Source organism: Budorcas taxicolor, chromosome X (genome assembly GCF_023091745.1).
Source record: "Budorcas taxicolor isolate Tak-1 chromosome X, Takin1.1, whole genome shotgun sequence".
NCBI classification, from domain to species: Eukaryota; Metazoa; Chordata; class Mammalia; order Artiodactyla; family Bovidae; genus Budorcas; species Budorcas taxicolor.
In genome coordinates this window covers 134,296,634-134,316,023 of record NC_068935.1, presented here as the reverse complement: position 1 = coordinate 134,316,023, position 19,390 = coordinate 134,296,634, and the positions used below count along the sequence as shown (strand labels likewise).

Below are 19,390 nucleotides of genomic sequence, written 5' to 3'. Positions count from 1 at the left end.
TCATGTGGGAATCTTTTGCTGTGGCGCACAGGGGCTCTAGTTGTGGCGTGTGGGCTTGGTTGCTCCCTGGCATGGATCTTAGTTCCCTGGCCAGGGCTCAACCCCGAGTCCCCTGCATTGCAAAGTAGATTCTTAACCACTGATTTGCCAGGGAAATCCCCCTGCCCCCTCAACACACTAGGCATTTTTAATCATGTCTTTCAATTCTGCCATCTGGATTGGGTAGCTGAGATTGAATAACCACTCCAGTTGCCTTACTACTAGACTGGATTTAATCCATTTCTTTGCTGGCTGGTTCTTGTTCTGTCTGGCTTCAAGTCACATTTCTTTGGTCATCTGAATGACATTTACCTCAATGGACCATAGGGATAATTAAGTCAGGAATTGATAGTAGGAGTTTGTCAAGTGGCCATACTATTTTTCATATATATATCTGCATAAGTACACCCTAAACCACAGCCTATACCTTGCTGTGGCATTGCACCCATTTGATACAGGAATCACCTCTAATACCTGCAAGAATGGACAAAGCATCATCTTCCCAACTTGTGTAAAACAGATGGAAGGTGTCCTTGAACTCATCATAGCCTGCTGCAAACTCAGAGAATTAGGCTATGATGATAATTTTCATCACCTCATATATATATATATGTATATACACATACACACATACATAAGTCTGATGTTATATATAGTGAAAATGCTTTTAAAAGCATAGTAAAAGCTCTATCATAAATTCCTAGGGTGGGAAGTTACCTCACTTGATTGCTAAAATTTCTATTTGTGTTGCTTTTCACTGAAAGCCCTTGTACATTCAGGGGTAGCCTCCAGCTTTTTAAATAGCTGAATTTAAAATTTCATATTTCTGTTTGAAACAAAAATAACCAGCACTACAATTGTACCCTTGTTAACAAACATTTGATACACATGACTCAATGATTTTGCTAGGGAATTTCAAAATTAGAACAAAGCTCTTCAGTTTTCCCTATAAAATTTAGCAATTAAAAATAGAAGTCAATTGAATGAAGGTAAAAGATGATGTGTCCTGTTTTTTCTCATCATCTTATATACAGAGATAATTTGAGCTTGATTATCACAAATAGCAATTTTATATTGAGAAAAATAATTTAAACTAGACAGTTAAAAATTTTATGAAGTATAGTTGATTTACAATGTTGTGTTAGTTTGTGGGGTCTGGCAAAGTAATTCAGTTATCTATATACACATATATTCGTTTTCATTGTGGTTTGTTACAAGATATTAAATATAGTTCCCTGTGCTATACCATAGGATCTTGTTGTGTAGGACCCTGTTGCGTTCTTTTTCTTCTTTTAAAAAAAATTTCTTGGAACTACTTTATAAACTAGATACGAAGATTGAGAAACAAAACAGGTTGGTTCAGTAACAAAATGATGGCTTGATGGGTCGGGTCATACATCTCTGAATGGTAGGCACAGAAGCAACAGTGGGACCCAAACTTCTACCTAACAGTCATCTCATCTAGGATCATTTGTCTCAGCTCTGACTCTCTCACCTGGATCTATTCACCTACCGCCATCTTAAGTGAAAGCTGAGTTAGAACTATGATGACCATTTAAAAAATTTGTCACAACCTGTTCTTACTATTCTTTATATTATGCCAGAAACATCCCTGCTGCTTTAACAAACCATCTAAATATTTTAAGACAAGAAGGTTATGTGTGGGATAGAGTAGGGGAGATGTGATAAAGAATTCCTGTATTATGGGGAGAAACTATGTTAAGATACATTAGTAAAACTAAGTCTTTGTTCCTCATTCCTACTGCTCATCCATTCGACCTTCCCAATTAAGGCTGATTATTTCATATTTAAGTATTAGCCTTGGAAATCTGCATGGAAATCTGCATGACTAAATCCAAACATGTAAGAGGGACTGTCTTCAGAGGCATGTATGTGATCATGCTCCAATCCAAGCCACCTGGTAGGGTTCTCAATCTGACACAACAGTTCATTCCATCCAAACTGGAAAGATTTTATAGATGATAAAAGGTTTTGATCATGTTTTTAAAAAGTTTCAAAGGTGAAATTTGGGAACGTTATTCTGAAAGTAATACCAAATTAACCCGAATATTCATTCATTCATTAGTAAGATTCATCTCTTATTTCTAAATACTGGAAACCATTCTGCTGAGGTCTTCTCATTATTCCTCATGAATATACCTAAGAAGGAAACAGGATCCAATGCCCTTTATGAATCAGTTTTAAAGACAAGAGCATTGAATCTAAGAGGAGACGTTCAAGTATGTGTTGTACACCACCTTAATAAACAGTTAAATTTAATCTCCACCAAGAAAAGCTAAATTTGCTTCATGAGTTGTCAATTTTCGCAAATTTGGTGGAGTAAACTGGATACACAGCCATTAAATGCATGCAATAGTCAAAAACTGAATCTTCTCATGATGGAAAGATAGCCCATGTTCTTGGATTCGAAGAATTAATATTATTAAAATGGCCATACAACCTAAAACAATCTATAGACTTAATGCAATCCCTATCAAATTACCTATGACATTTTTCACAGGACTGGAAAAAATAATCCTAAAATTCATATGAAACCATAAAAGACCCAGAATTGCAAAGCAATCCTGAAGAAAAAGAACAAAGCAGGCAGCAAAATTCTCCCAGACTTCAGACAATACTACAAAACTACATAATCAAAATAGCATAGTAGTGGCACAAAAACAGACATATGGATCAATGGAACAGAATAGAGGGCCCAGAAATAAACCTACATACCTACAGTCAATCTTCTGCAAAGGAGGCAAGAATATACAATGGGAAAAAGACAGTCTCTTTAGCAAGTGGTGTTGGGAAAGCTGGACAGTGACATGTAAATCAATGAAGTTAGAACACATCCTCTTCAGTTCAGTTCAGTCGCTCAGTCGTGTCCGACTCTTTGTGACCCCATGAATCGCAGCACGCCAGGCCTTCCTGTCCATCACCAACTCCCAGAGTTCACTCAGACTCACATCCATCGAATCAGTGATGCCATCCAGCCATCTCATCCTCAGTCGTCCCCTTCTCCTCCTGCCCCCAATCCCTCCCAGCATCAGAGTCTTTTCCAATGAGTCATCTCTTCGCATGAGGAGTTTCAGCTTTAGCATCATTCCTTCCAAAGAAATCCCAGGGCTGATCTCCTTCAGAATGGATTGGTTGTATCTCCTTGCAGTCCAAGGGACTCTCAAGAGTCTTCTCCAACATCACAGTTCAAAAGCATCAATTCTTTGGCGCTCAGCCTTCTTCACAGTCCAACTCTCACATCCATACATGACCACAGGAAAAACCATGATCAGTATGAAAAGGCAAAATGATAGGATACTGAAAGAGGAACTTCCCAGGTCAGTAGGCGCCCAACACACTACTGGAGATCAGTGGAGAAATAACTCCAGAAAGAATGAAGGGATGGAGCCAAAGCAAAAACAATACCCAGCTGTGGATGTGACTGGTGATAGAAGCAAGGTCCGATGCTGTAAAGAGCAATATTGCATAGGAACCTGGAATGTCAGGTCCATGAATCAAGGCAAATTGGAAGTGGTCAAACAAGAGATGGCAAGAGTGAACATCGACATTCTAGAAATCAGTGAACTAAAATGGACTGGAATGGGTGAATTTAACTCAGATGACCATTATATCTACTACTGCGGGCAGGAATCCCTCAGAAGAAATGGAGTAGCCGTCATGGTCAACAGAAGAGTCTGAAATGCAGTACTTGGATGAAATCTCAAAAATGACAGAATGATCTCTGTTCGTTTCCAAGGCAAACCATTAAATATCACAGTAATCCAAGTCTATGCCCCAACCAGTAACGCTGAAGAAGCTGAAGTTGAACAGTTCTATGAAGACCTACAAGACCTTTTAGAACTAACACCCAAAAAAGATGTCCTTTTCATTATAGGGGACTGGAATGCAAAAGTGGGAAGTCAAGAAACACCTGGAGTAACATATCCTCTTACCATACACAAAAATAAACTCAAACTGCCGTAAAGACCTAAAGATAAGACATGACACCATAAAACTTCTAGAAGAGAACATAGGCAAAACATTCTCTGACATAAATTGTACCAATGTTCCCTAAGGTCAGTTTCCTAAGTCATTATAAATTAAAAAAATATATAATCAAACTGACAAGCTTTTGCATAGCAAAGGAAACTATTAAAAAAAAAAAAGAAAAAAGATCCAACAGAATGAAGGAAAAAATTTGCAAATGATATAACGGTCCATGGCTTACTTGCCAAATATATAAACAGTTCGTATAACTCTGCAACAAAAACCAATCAACCCTATCCAAAAATGGGCAGAAGACCTCAATAAACATTTTTCCAAAGAAGACATACAGGTGGTAAATAGGTACATGAAAAGATGCTCAACACTGCTAATTATTAGAGAAATGAAAATCAAAACAACAAGGAGCCACCTCACACAGAATAGCCATCTTTAAAAAGTCTTCAATAACCAATTATGGAGAGGATGTGGAGAAAAGGGAACCCTCTCGCACTCTTGGTAGGAATGTAAATTGGTGTAAGTATGGAGGTTCCTCAGAAACCTAAAAGTAGAATTACCATATGATTCAGCAATCCAACTCCTGGGCATACACTTGGACAAAATTGTAATTAAAAAGATACATGCACCCCTCCCTATGTTCATGGCAGCAGTATTGGCAATAGCCAAGACAAGGAAACAACCTAAATGTCCTTTGACAGATGAGTGAATAAACAAGATGTGATCCACAGATACAGTGGAATACCTCTCAGCCAGAAAAAGAACGAAGCAGCATAAATGCAGCTAGAGCTATCGTACTAAGGGAAGTAAGCCAGACAGAGAATGACCGATACCATATGATATCACGTATCTAAAATATGACACAAATGAATCCATCTATGGAACAGAAACAGAATCAGGCACATAGAGAACAGCCTGGTGGCAACGTTGCCAAGGGGGAGGGGGTTGGGTGGAAGGGTACAGCGGGAGGTTGGGGTTAGCAGATGTGAGCTTTTATATATAGGATGGATAAACAAGGTCCTACTATATAGCACAGAGAACTATATTCAGCATTCTATGATAAACCATAATGGAAAAGAATATATAAAAAAACAAAGTGTGTATATGTGTGTGTGTATGTGTGTAACTGAATCACCCTGCTGTACAGCAGTGATTAACACAAGATTGTAAATCAACAATACTTTAAAAAACAGTCTTCTCCAGAGAAGATGAAGTTCTGTGCAGTCCAAGAGTTCCTTTTCTCCTTTGTCCTGAGAATACTAAGACTTGAACTTAAGAGATTAATCTTTAGGTTAGTGGCTTGTCACAATCCAGTTTTTGAATGCCACCATAGCTGCACTATCGTGTTATCCTTATTCCAGAGCTATTTACACAAACAGCCAAGAATGGCTGTGGACTGCCTGATGTGGTTCCAGAGTCTGATTCTAAATATACCTTGAGAACATTCTCCCAAGGGCTCACGTGAGTGGGAATCAAACCCTTATCTGCAAGTGATAATGGATTACAACTTTGGACATTTAAGTTGGCCCCTAGAAGGATACACGTCATCCAAAATCAGACACTTGTCCACAAGATACAAACACCATGTTTGGTGTCCGGATGCTGGTCTTCATTCAGGGGCTCCAGGCAAAGCAACCGCCAAGGCTTCCATAGAGAGCCTTTGACATTAAACTACACAGTAAAATTAATTTAAACATAAAGGTTCATCTTTCTTTCTAACCTAGCCATTTTTTCCTTTTTTCCAGTGTTTACATTTAAATGCTTTTAGGGCTTGGTGACTTGCTGGAAAGTACTTTTACAGAACCCCATCTGTTTTCCCAAATCATTTTATTACCATTCCTTAAGCTATCCTCTTCCCTCTCAATTTCCAGAGCTCAACATCTAAGTGAAAATCACATAATACATGGCAGTTAACTTATGCACAAGAAATCTGTCACTCCACATGTCACCAAGCACTGGAAAAATCTTTACTGGAAAGCCAGTAAGACAGCAAACTTTCCATTAAGAGTAAAGAAAAAAAAAAGTTTAAAGACTTAGAGTGAAAATCAATGGCAAAAGGACACAAAAAGTGACTATAAGCAAGGTAACATAAGCCAAAGGAGCTAAAGCTAGGCCTTTGATGGGATGCTGGCTTAGAGAATGCCTGCTAGGATGAACTTGGGCAAGGACGGTGGAGTCAGCTGAGCCTTTATCTTCTCCAAACTACTATGGCAACTAGTCAACATTTCGTAGCTTTTCTCTACCACCTTACTGTGGATTTAGTCATTGGTTACCTACAATTCCCCAAAGTGCATACCCGCTGCATGTCCAGGTATTGTATTTCCTGTGAAAGAACTTGATTCTCAGAATGTGTGGAGAATATGATATCCATCAGTGATTCTAAGCATTTGCCTAGCTAATAAACTAAGCTCTCTGATTTTTAAAAGAAAATGGGGAGGAGGATGAGTTAATGAAGAACAATAGCCCCTATTTGACCTAGAACTGTGAATTTCTGTAGCTGACCCAAATTTTGACCACGTTTCATGAACTTGTTCTACATCCCATAACTAATTCCTAACTAATCACAAGGCAATTTTTGACTGCATTCTTCTCCTGCAAAAAACAAAACTGAGTAGCTAAAACCCACTAATTTTTGGAATTCCACCCAATTACAAAAACATTTCTTGGGAGTCTACCTGATGGTTCAATGCCTCCTTCTCTTGAGTCCTAAACTGCCTTGGCCTCATACCTCTAGTTTTCAAACGATTTGGTGTTTACTGTCAAAAAGCCATTTCATTTGCTTGCCCTCATTAAAAAAAAAAAAAAAGTTGTGAAAACAATGAGGATGGGGGTGGGAGACCTTCAAACTTTTTTCATGCTAAAGAACAGCAGAAGTGAATCCCAGGAAGGAGGTGTGGACTTATAAGGATGTGGCATTTCCTCCAGATTTGGTGTGAATTCATTGATTTAATTTACAACAATTGGGATTTGCCTCTGTGCTTTTGAGTGGTTTTAGCTCCAGCTGGCAGGGGGATTATTTTCCCGAGGAATGCTCAGACCCAAACACAAGGACACCTTCAGAAAGAGGAAAAGGATGAAATACAGTCTAGGAACCTAGGTTGTGAACTAGGAAATTCTTTTCCACTAAAAAAGAATGTCATGCTGGCTGGTGCCTAACCAATCCCACCACCCTTTTTGGAGTTTACTAGTACTGGGACATTTCCCCTTGGATGTGTGGGCATTTTGCATCAAGATATCCATCCTAGTTCCCCAATAACCCAAAAACATCATTTCCTGAAAAGAAAAGAGCTAGGGATGCTGATGTTAACTGTGAAATTGACACAGTGTTCCTCGAGCCCTCACTAAACCTTCAAAACCAAATGAAGTTCAAACTCAGATACAATATTAAAGCTCACTAACCCTTCATCTCTCCAAAGTCAGTTCCTACTTATCCAGCCTCATACACTTTCCATTCCTATAGAATGAACTACTAATTGTGTGTACATACACTCTTCATTTTTCCATCCCCATGCTTTAGTTTGCCCTGAAAGCACAGCCTCTCTCATCTCTCCATAGGTCTGAATGTTACATACCCTTGAAAGCAGGCTCAGAAACTGTACTAACTGATCCAGTTACCAGATAGAAGAAATTTCTTCTCTGCAATTCCAAAGTATATCATCCCTAACTCTCGTATGGGCTTTTCTGGTGGCTCAGGCAGTAAAGAATCTGCCTGCAATGCAGGAGACCCTGGTTCCATTCCTGGGTCGGGAAGATCCCCTGGAGAAGGAGTGACAACCCACTCCAACATTCTTGCCTGAACAATCCCATGGACAGAGGAGACTGATGGGCTACATTCCGTGGGGTCGCAAACAGTAGGACTCAGCTGAGCGACTAAGCACACACACATAATTCTCTTATGGCAACTCATTTTCCCATTGTGTATTATTGCTCTTTCATCTTAGTTGAGATAGTGAGCATGTGTAGGCAGGGTCATTCCCACCCAGCACAGTGAAACACACACACAGAGAAGGATTCACAAGCACTCATAGAATGAAGCAGTGTGACCATTTAAAAAGCCCAAGTAACTGAGTGCAGGCAAAACTTGACAGACACACTTACCCAGAAATATATGTTTAGCAAATACTGCTAACAGATCAACAAACAGTATCCAGAACCCAAAGAGCAGAAAGTCAGGTTAAGCTGAATTACATACATCTTAGAAATAAGGCAAAAGAAGACTGACTCCTTTGGATGTATACTAGACTCCACTCCATTGAGCCAGCTGAAGGAAGGGTTATCTGACTTTCTGGGCTGGGATGTAAAAGAACGTGATTCTCTATTGACTATGGAGGAGGGCTTCGTCTCTGCTAAGTTAAATGTTAACTTAGAGAAAACTGATGGGATGCAAGGTATTTAGCTCAAATATAATGATTTTATTGCCCCTTTGGTCACAAGAAGATCCCCTGGGGGAGGAAATGACAACCCACTCCAGTATTCTTGCCTGGAAAATCCCCATGACCAAAGACCCTGACGGGCGACAGTCCATGGGGTCACAGAGTCGGGACATGACTGAGTGACTTCACTTTCACTTTCACTTCAGGTCACTTACCAGTTCTGCATTGAATTTAGCTGTCTTATTCTAGCATTCTTTTCCCCAACTACCCCCAACATCTGAATGTGTACAAATCAGTTTCTGATAAAGCCAGCTTTATCATTTTGCTTATTCCTTTCTCAAAGATTAAATAAATTTCAAGGCAGATTCATCTGATTAAAGAATGCTCAAACTACCGCACAATTGCACTCATCTCACACGCTAGTAAAGTAATGCTCAAAGTTCTCCAAGCCAGGCTTCAGCAATATGTGAACCGTAAACTTCCAGATGTTCAAGCTGGTTTTAGAAAAGGCAGAGGAACCAGAGATCAACTTGCCAACATCTGTTGGATCATTGAAAATTCAAGAGAGTTCCAGAAAAACATCTATTTCTGCTTTATTGGCTATGCCAAAGCCTTTGACTGTGTGGATCACAATAAACTGTGGAAAATTCTGAAAGAGATGGGAATACCAGACCACCTGACCTGCCTCTTGAGAAACCTATATGCAGGTCAGGAAGCAACAGTTAGAACTGGACATGGAACAACAGACTGGTTCCAAATAGGGGAAGGAGTACGTCAAGGCTGTATATTGTCACCCTGCTTATTGAACTTATATGCAGAGTACATCATGAGAAACGCTGGGCTGGAAAAAGCACAAGCTGGAATCAAGATTGCCGGGAGAAATATCAATAACCTCAGATATGCAGATGACACCACCCTTATGTCAGAAAGTGAAGAAGAACTAAAGAGCCTCTTGATGAAAGTGAAAGAGGAGAGCGTAAAATTTGGCTTAAAGCTCAACATTCAGAAAACGAAGATTATGGCATCTGGTCCTATCACTTCATGGGAAATAGATGGGGAAAGAGTAGAAACAGTGTCAGACTTTATTTTTGGGGGCTCCAAAATCACCACAGATGGTGATTGCAGCCATGGAATTAAAAGACGCTTACTCCTTGGAAGGAAAGTTATGACCAACTTAGACAGCATATTAAAAAGCAGAGACATTACTTTGTCAACAAAGGTCCGTCTAGTCAAGGCTTTGTTTTTTTCAGTAGTCATGTATGGATGTGAGAGTTGTACTATAAAGAAAGCTGAGCACAGAAGAATTGATGCTTTTGAACTGTGGTGTTGGAGAAGACTCTTGAGAGTCCCTTGGACTGCAAGGAGATCCAACCAGTCCATTCCAAAGGAGATCAGTCTTGGGTGTTCATTGGAAGGACTGATGTTGAAGCTGAAACTCCAGTACTTTGGCCACCTGATGCGAAGAGCTGACTCATTTGAAAAGACCCTGATGCTGGGAAAGATTGAGGGCAGGAGGAGAAGGGGATGACAGAAGATGAGATGGTTGGATGGCATCACCAACTCAATGGACATGGGTTTGGGTAGACTCTGGGAGTTGGTGATGGACACGGAGGCCTGGTGTGCTGTAGTTCATGGGGTTGCAAAGAGTCAGACATGACTGAGCGACTGCACTGAACTGATGTGAGATTTTGATGCTCCATTTTTAAAACATTTCCCTTGAAAATGTGAATAATTATGGATAAAGAAACATAAAAATAGGTACTGCTGGCATCATTATTTATCTACTTATAATTAATTTTCTCTGATTTTTATCTAGAAATTTCCTGAATACCAAATTGATTCACCCACACACTTCATTCCATTCCACACGATTGATACAGAAATAACAACAGCAAATGGAATACATTCTTTACTCTTTGTTTAGAATAATTTCTCATGGCATCTATCTGTCTATTTGAAAGTCTGCTACAATCAATTCAGTAATAGTTTCATTTTAAAAGCCTGTATGTCAACTAAATACCTAATCTTTTGAATTAAAAATAGACTCTGCTTGTAAATTTCTTGAATGACACATCTATCTATCGGTTGAAATTACCCAACATTACAGAATGTAATTTTACATGTTAGGATGAACAGTGTTTTATAAGTTCAAGCCACACTAATGTTGCATTAGGAGCAAGACAGTTGTTCTGAAATCGCTAAAGGCCATAATAGAAACAAGACACTAATGCTTTAAGAAGTATCTATCTGAAATGGAATGAAATAATCACTCAATCCATAAAGCATTTGTAAGATTTCATCATAAAAGACAGGTAATTTTTTTCCTTTTTTTTTTTAACTGAAGAGAAATAATTCTTTCTTCTGGTCCTTCCTAAACATCAAATGCTATCACATCATAAAAAGAAAATACAGCACATGGATCATTTTTTGTTCATCCATCTAATTCTATAATACATGTTCACTTCACCCTATAATAATGAGAACATCATGGTTGTTCACTACTATTTACAATGCTGTTTAATCAACAAGGCTCCACATGCTCCCTGGAAAGATCCCTGCCAGAAGCAGTCAAAGACCTGTATTCTGCAACTTGCCCTTGCTTTTAGGGCTGCCTGCATGCTCTTGACTAAATCCCAACATGCTGCAGTTATGGTGAACTTCATGGAAACATTATTTGTCAACTAAGATGTATTTATTACACCTGTAGTGAGTTGAATTGTATTGTATCCCAACCCCCACCCTAAAAAAAAAGTATGTCCAAGACCTAATCCCTGGTGCCTATAAATATGACTTTATTTGGAAATGGGGTCTTTGCAGATGGAATCATGTTAAAGTGAGTTCATACTGAAGTGGGCTTCCCAGGTGGTACAGTGCCAAAGAATCTACCTGCCAGTGCAGGAGACTTAAGAGACACTGGTTTGATCCCCCTGGATAGGGAAGATCCCCTGGAGGAGAAAATGGCAACCCACTCCAGTATTCTTGCCTGGGAAATCCTATGGACAGAGGAGCCTGGTGGGCTACAGTCCATGGGGTTGCAAAGAATCTGATGCGACTGAGCACACACGCATATTCAAGTAGGGTGGAGCCTAATCCAATGACAGGCATCCTTTTAAGAAGGAGAATTGGATACAGACACAGAAACACACAGGGAGAAGGCCACGTAAGGACAGAGGCCAAGATTAGAGTGATGGATCTAGCAGCCAGTGGATGCCAAGGACTGGGCTGCAAACACTAGGAGGTGGGAAGAGGCATAAAAGAGGCTCCCCAAGAGCCTTCAGAATGAGCAAGGCCTTGTCAACAGCTTGATGTTGGACTTCTGACCTCTAGGAATAGCAAAAAAAATCAGTGTCTGTTTCATGCCACTCAAGTGTGCAGTAATTTGTTACCGGTGACATTGGAAACTAATACAACACCTTTTCAATAGTGATTTTAGGGGGGTGTTCTTTGGAGGGATGATTCAAATCTACAAGTTTAGGAATCCTAAAGTAAACTGGATTAGGGAGAGCTGTGATAGGAGTGGGAGCAGAGCAAAGCAGTGGATGGGGAGAGATTCTTGAAGGTTCTAGTTCCTTCTAATTTCATCCATCTTAGATATCTGGCTTCTGCAAAAACTAATCTTAAGATTCCCATCAGAAAAATATAAAGGGTGAGGGTATAAAAACCATGATCAAGCAGTTCTCATATGAAAAATAGCACATAGAGAAACTCACCTCAACATGTTGACATGTTTGAATGAGTTTAGCCAAAAGTGTCTCCAGTTCCGTGTTCCTCTTAATAAGGTTGGTGAGGTTACTCTCCAAGTTTTGCTGTTCAGAAAAAAAAGAGAGGAAAATATTATTCTGCATGCTTTTAATACTTTAGTATACACAAAATTACTTATACTTGGGAAAATGGATACATTTTAAGAGAAATCTCAATGAAATCTATGCCGTTTCAAGTTCTTGTAGATTTATACTTGATTTTGAAAAATCACATGTAAAAGATCGTTTTAAAAATGTTCACCTCTTACTCTTTTTGTGCCTGCTTCATGCACGAACTCGGGCATATTTCACTGACTAATTCAGTTCAGTTCAGTCGCTCAGTCATGTCCGACTCTTTGCGACCCCATGAATCGCAGCACGCCAGGCCTCCCTGTCCATCACCATCTCCCGGAGTTCACTCAGACTCATGTCCATCGAGTCCGTGATGCCATCCAGCCATCTCATCCTTGGTCGTCCCCTTCTCCTCCTGCCCCCAATCCCTCCCAGCATCAGAGTCTTTTCCAATGAGTCAACTCTTCGCATGAGGTGGCCAAAGTACTGGAGCTTCAGCTTCAGCATCATTCCTTCCAAAGAAATCCCAGGGCTGATCTCCTTCAGAACGGACTGGTTGGATCTCCTTGCAGTCCAAGGGACTCTCAAGAGTCTTCTCCAACACCACAGTTCAAAAGCATCAATTCTTCGGCGCTCAGCCTTCTTCACAGTCCAACTCTCACATCCATACATGACCACAGGAAAAACCATAGCCTTGACTAGACGGACCTTAGTTGGCAAAGTAATGTCCCTGCTTTTGAATAAGCTATCTAGGTTGGTCATAACTTTTCTTCCAAGGAGTAAGCGTCTTTTAATTTCATGACTGCAGTCAACATCGGTGGTGATTTTGGAGCCCCCCAAAATAAAGTCTAGTCACAGGTTATTTCCTGGTTGTGCACCAGGAAGAGAAGAGGTAATTGGATTTCTAATTCCTTATCTGAATCAGAAATGGCAGTAACAGAAGGAATACACTCCCATATCAAATCAACCACTGTTAGATTTTTAGCATTTACCATCTTATGGGCAGGCTGATGTCAATCCCCTGGATAAAGGTCTGAACTATCCAGCTATTGCTGACATTATGGTCATTTATAGGCATTTAGAAGAAGTGCTCATGATACATGTTTATTCACTCACAGTACGTTTCACTGTACATGCTTCTATTCTACGCCTATCAGCCTATCAATGCCAAATCAAACTTCCTTGAATGTTACATTTTTCATATCACTATCTGCCTTATGGACTTCCCAGGTGGCATTAGTGGTAAAGATCCTGCTTGACAATGCAGGAGACTTAAGAGATGTGGGTTTGATCTCAAGGTCAGGAAGATCCCCTGGAGGAGGGCATGAGAAGCTACTCCAGTATTCAAGCCTGGAGAATTCCATGGACAGAGGAGTCTGGAGAGCTACAGTCCATAGGGTTGCAAAGAGTCAGACACAACTGAAGTGACCTAGCACATATGCTCCTTAAGAATCCAGAATTATGCCCTATTCCTTTGGAACATCCATATTTTTTACAATTTATTTTATTGAAGTATAATTGATTTATAATGTGTTAATTTCTGCTGTATAGCAGATTCAGTTATATATATATATATATATATATATATATATATACACACACACACACATTCTTTTTCATATTCTTTTCCATTATGGTTTATCACAGGATATTATATATAGTTCCTTGTGCTATGCAGTAGGACCATGTTGTTTATCCATCCTGTATATAATAGTTCACATTTGCTAATCCCAAACTTCATGGCAAATAGACAGGGAAACAATACAAACAGTAACAGACTTTATTTTCTTGGGCTCCAAAGTATCTGCAGATGGTGACTGCAGTCATGAAATTAAAAGACACTTGCTCCTTGGAAGAAAAGCTATGATAAACCTAGACAGCATGTTAAAAAGCAGAGACTTGACTTTGCCAACAAAGGTCCATCTAATCAAAGCTATGGGTTTTCCAGTAGTCATGTATTGATGTGAGAGTTGGACTATAAAGAAAGCTGAGTGCCAAAGAATTGATGCTTTTGAACTGTGGTGTTGGAGAAGACTCTTGAGAGTCCCTTCGACAGCAAGGAGATCAAACCAGTCAATCTTAAAGGAAATCAGTCCTGAATATTCATTGGAAGGACTGATACTGAAAAGAAGCTCCAATACTTTGGCCACCTGAGGTGAAAAATTGATTCATTGGAAAAGACCCTGATGCTGGGAAATACTGAAGGCAGGAAGAGAAGGGGACAACAGAGGATGAGGTGGTTGGATGGCATCACCAACTTGATGGACATGAGTTTGAGCAAGCTCCAGGAGTTGGTGATGGACAGGGAAGCCTGGCATGCTGCAGTCCATGGGATCGCAAAGAGTTGGACGTGACTGAGTGAGCGAACTGAACTGAATTCCAAACTCCCTATCCACCCCCCAACCCCAACCTTGGCAACCACAAATGTGTAGAACATCAAATTTAAAATTCCCCACAATGACTATTAACTTTATTTTCAACCACAGTAACCCTCTGTTCTGGGTAAGATTCCTTAAGAGTTCTCCATGGCTTCTGATGCTTTATGCCCTTTATTTGTACCATTTTGCCCATCGACATGCATATTAATGAAGCTTCCACCATATGCCAGATCATAAGACAGAAAACGTAAAAGATCTACTCCCTATGTGCAAAGAAACGAGTACAGCACTGGGACAGAGATGCTGTAAACAAGAGAAGGGGGGGAGTCGGGCTGCCTCAGAAGGTTTCCAAGATGACGTTTTTTCTCGGAGGCTGGGAGGATGGTGAACATGAGTGGGAGTTTCTTGGGAAGAGAGAATGCAGGTGGAGGTGAGCACACAGACGTTCCCATGGGTGGGGAACAGCACAATCTCATACAACAAGCTCAGGGAGGCATGAGAGGGCAAAGGATTAGGGCAAGTGTGTTTTTAACATATAACCAATTCCATAGACATGGTGAAGGTATAGAAAGGCAATCTGATGGTAGATCTAAGTTTTGTAATGCCGTCCGAGTAAAAGGATCTGGAAAGACTGTGAGGGAGATTTTGAAAATCAACAATTTCATAAAGGTGATAACAGTTTATTATACTGGGAAATTTATTTCTGAGAATGTTTACTCTTTCTGCTTTCCTACATTTGAGATTTAGAAAGGTATAGTCAGGAAAAGAATCACTTTTATTGAATGCTTAAAATGTATAATCTCAAAGCAGAAATCTCTCTGGTCATTCTTAAACAAGTTATGCCTATGCATCTGGTGTTTATCCTATTGTTTAACTTTTTTTCTATTTCACTGGCCACATTTTTCATTGCCAGTAGGTTCTTTATAACATCTCCCTTTTCTTGTGGAATTACTTTCTGTTCGTGTTCCTGGATGCAACCGTCTCCTCTACAACTTCCAGAGAAGTGAATATACTTATACTTAAGCTCTTCTGAGAAAAGGCAATTTCCTATTTTCCTGTATTTGCATAACATTTCAAGAGAAATGGGTTTCATCTTAGGTCTTGTCATTTTTGTCTGACAGCTCATCTGCCGTGAACTTCGTCCCCTGCACAGGCAGCTGAGGTACCTCCTCAGTCATTAGGGCTTGAGGCTGCTTTCCCAGAGAAGGCATTCCCACAAGACACCCATGTGCCACAGAGGCGCAAGTCCTAGTTTGACTCAGTGCCTCTGCTTCCTTCCATGAGAATCCTGTCTGGCTCCAATTCTAGAGAAGGTGGGAGGTGCCATTTGAGCCTGGTGTGTACACGGGGAGTCCTGCACTCTAGGTGCATGGGGCATCTAAGCCTTCTGCCTCGTATGGGACACACTCCACCAGGTTTACCCTTAGGTCCCCACTGGCCCCTCACCACCCCCCTCTCATTTCTGCATGTCCTTTCATTTCTGGTCCTTGGAGTTTTCCCACTTATGTTTAAGCTTGGTTATTGTTCTTTAAAATGCATTAAAAATATTTTGTCTGTAATTCTCATGTGTTCAGAGTTCAGGGGGAGGTTTTGGGCATTATTTCATCTGGACGGGAAGACCAACAGGAAATCTTCCATGTCGGCTTTGAGACACTCAAAGCGTCTCAAGTATACATATTTTAAGGGAGAAGAACTGTTTCTCCCCTGAAGGATGGGATACCACAAAAAGTCAGAGAATGCACCAGACAGAGTGATTTATGTGCAACTTAATGATCTCATATTTGTATCAAAGAAAAACTTGCTTTCAAAGCTCTTTGCCGCCACCGCCACAAAAGCCAACTGTTTTTCTACTGTTTGAATTAAAACAAACTGCAACTACTTTATGGTCTGAGACTAGAGAATCATTTCGAGGCCTTCCATTATTCAGTGTCTTTCACGTGGATATGATGACTTTATGGTACATCTGTCAACTTATTTTTGTACGTTCATCTTAGGGAATCCTGCTTTTCTTTTTGGCTGACCCTTCAGAGCAGGAAATTTCTCAGGAAATGCATCATGAAGCTGTTTAAAGTTCAATTGTCATAGGTAAGACTTTGAAAGCTAGTCAGCAAGAGCTCCAAGTAAATGAAATCTAACACATTTAGACTTTACAAACATCTGCTTGCTTTCCCCTCCCTTTATTAAGGATCCATCATGTATAAAATCTGTTTTTAATCAACTAATACGCAGACTAAAGCCTGTGGTTTAAACCCATTGACCTAGCTAGATCCTTTGGGGTTATTCAAATTTGAATAGTACAAGTGTTACTGAAGCCCGCAAAGAATTACTAAGTCACTTAGAAATATAATAAAGGGAAATGAAGCTGAGAGAGAGACTTGATTCCAAGAGGTACCACAGGGACTGACAACACTTTTCAAGAGAGTTCAGGGAATGGGAAGGGAACTGAATCCAGTCCTCAGTGAACCATGTATCCATAACTTCCATTACAGGGACTGATATAGAGTTTTCTCGAATTTAACTGTATCACTAACATCCTGTGCAGCAGTCAGCAGGGCCTATAACCTCTTGATTTTGACTGCGCTTTGTGCAAAAGAGAGATAATGCTTTTTGGCACCAGAGTCTTGCGACTGAAGTGGATATAAGTATCTACTTCCCTATGACTATCTAAGGAATTCTACAGAACAACCCTCTCAAAAGTTTTAGTTTCCTGTTCTCACCTCAAAAACGTCAGTATATTTCCATTTCCTTAGGGAGCTGAACCATATAGAAGTCCAAGTCAGGCATGAATGACCACACAGGTAGAGCAAGGAACCTGGGGCTACAACCCCAGCTCAATTCTCCTGGACACATGATGCTAGGGCTTAGTTTTCTCATCCATAATGTGTAGAAACAATAAATATACCCACTTGTTCTACTGGGGCTTCCCAGGTGGCTCAGAGGTAAGAATCCACCTGCCAATGCAGGAGACACAGATTTGATCCTTGGGTCAGAAAGATCCCCTGCAGGAGGAAATGACAACCTACTCCAGTAGTCTTGCCTGGGAAATCCCACAGACAGAGGAGCCTGGTGTACTGCAGTCCATGTGGGTCACAAAGAGTCGGACATGACTTAGTGACCGAACAACAACAACATGCTATTGTTAAGTTCAGAGGAGATGTTGAGCACACACACCAGGAACCATAATAAAAAGGTTTGTTGAAATCATGAATTACAGGATGAAACATTGTTTGGGTCAGCACCAGATATTACAGGAGCCTAACCTCTTGTCTCAAGCACTCACCCTTCTCAAGCCTGCTGATGGCTTTTTGCTCAAAGTACCTGTTCCTTTTGGCTCCAGGGCTTTTTCTGGCCCCAGGCAGGCAGGGCAGGCTGGGGTGCTGGGGAGAAGGCAGGTTGATGCCCCAAGGAGCAGTCCTCAACCAGCAAGTACTGGTAGCTGGTAAACAGACCAACTTCCTCACCTCCAGGTGGGACCACTCTGAGCTGGGATTCAGAAAATCTCAGAGTGCCCCACTGGGAGGAGCCCAGTGTCCACAGCAACTGCCTGCTCATGACCATGCCCTCTTTATGTCCTGCCATCCCTCTCCCTTCCAGATGCTTCCTGGATCACCCCAGTTTGAATTCTGGGATGCTGCTACATCAGTTCGTGGCTCCATTACTGGACAGCATAGCATCAAAGTCAGCCAAGTTTTCCTGGACCAGGGAGTAAATAGTTTAGGCTTTGTTGGCCATATGGTCTCTGTTGCAGCTACTCAATTCTGCTGCTGTTTTAGTAAGAAAGTAGCCACATGTAAACAGGTGGGATTGTGTGCCAATAAAATTTTAGAAGCATTCTGAATGGATGCTTTACAACTCCATTAGATCACATGATATCTGGGAAAGCAAATACTACATTATTGAATAAACACAGTTTTACATGAGTAGACAGTTTAGGAATTATCACTGATACATCATTTCACATTTTGTCTAAAACCAAAGTCAGGTTGTACCTAGCCTTAACTCATCACCTCTTTTCCAGGTGTTTTTTCATAGTCCTCCTCTTCCTCTATGAAGGGAAAGGAAGAGTCTTTGCTGAGAAAGATGAGGCTTTGGTAAGTGTGCGACTCTTTGTTGTAATTCAACACATACCCTCCCACCATGTCATCACCCCACCAAAGAGGAATATAAATCATCAAGATGGTCCATCTCAAAGTAGACATGCAACAAGTCAGATTTTGTTTTCTTCATGTGGAACAAACGACTGGGTGCAAGTCAAGTTTGTGGAAGACACCATGGCCAAACATGTGCTGCTCCGAGAAGGATGCTCCGCTGCATACTTTGTATGGAAAGGACTGACTTTTCCAGCAATTTTTGTTTTAATGTATACATTTCTAATGTATTTGCATGGAGCCAGACTCAACCTCCTTCATGTTACATAGTTTTCAGTAAGGTTTATTTGAGTTGGTCACTGAACAATTCGTGGCAGCATAGCTGATTTTGCAACCCACCTCAATATGAGCCTTTAGGCATGGATATGGACACCGGCTGAGAATAGTAAATCCAACTTAACAGATGAGCTTTGTGCTCCTACATATACTGAGACCCAATCATATAACAAAGTAAGCAGACAAAAATACCCCTCATTTTAGTCTTTGGAGACCTGTACCTAAGAGTCAGATTGCAAGGAATGAGGGACTTGTCATTGAGCAGTAATATGAAAATGTATGCCTGAAACAGGAGATTTCAGTAACTCCTTTAGGGTTTGTTCAGACCTTAAAGAATGTTTGCTCTTATTCCGAAGTCAATGCTT

At 40.5% G+C, this 19,390-nt stretch overlaps 1 protein-coding gene across 1 annotated transcript in view; it reads right to left on the bottom strand.

Annotated features, from left to right (window-relative positions):
* The window catches only part of MID1 (midline 1), a 130,116-nt gene that overhangs the window by 66,251 nt on the left and 44,475 nt on the right, over window positions 1-19,390 (bottom strand). Inside the window, exon 2 of the mRNA XM_052663404.1 lies at window positions 12,122-12,217. Coding sequence (XP_052519364.1) covers window positions 12,122-12,217 — 96 coding nt within the window. The remainder of the gene's footprint in view (window positions 1-12,121; window positions 12,218-19,390) is intronic.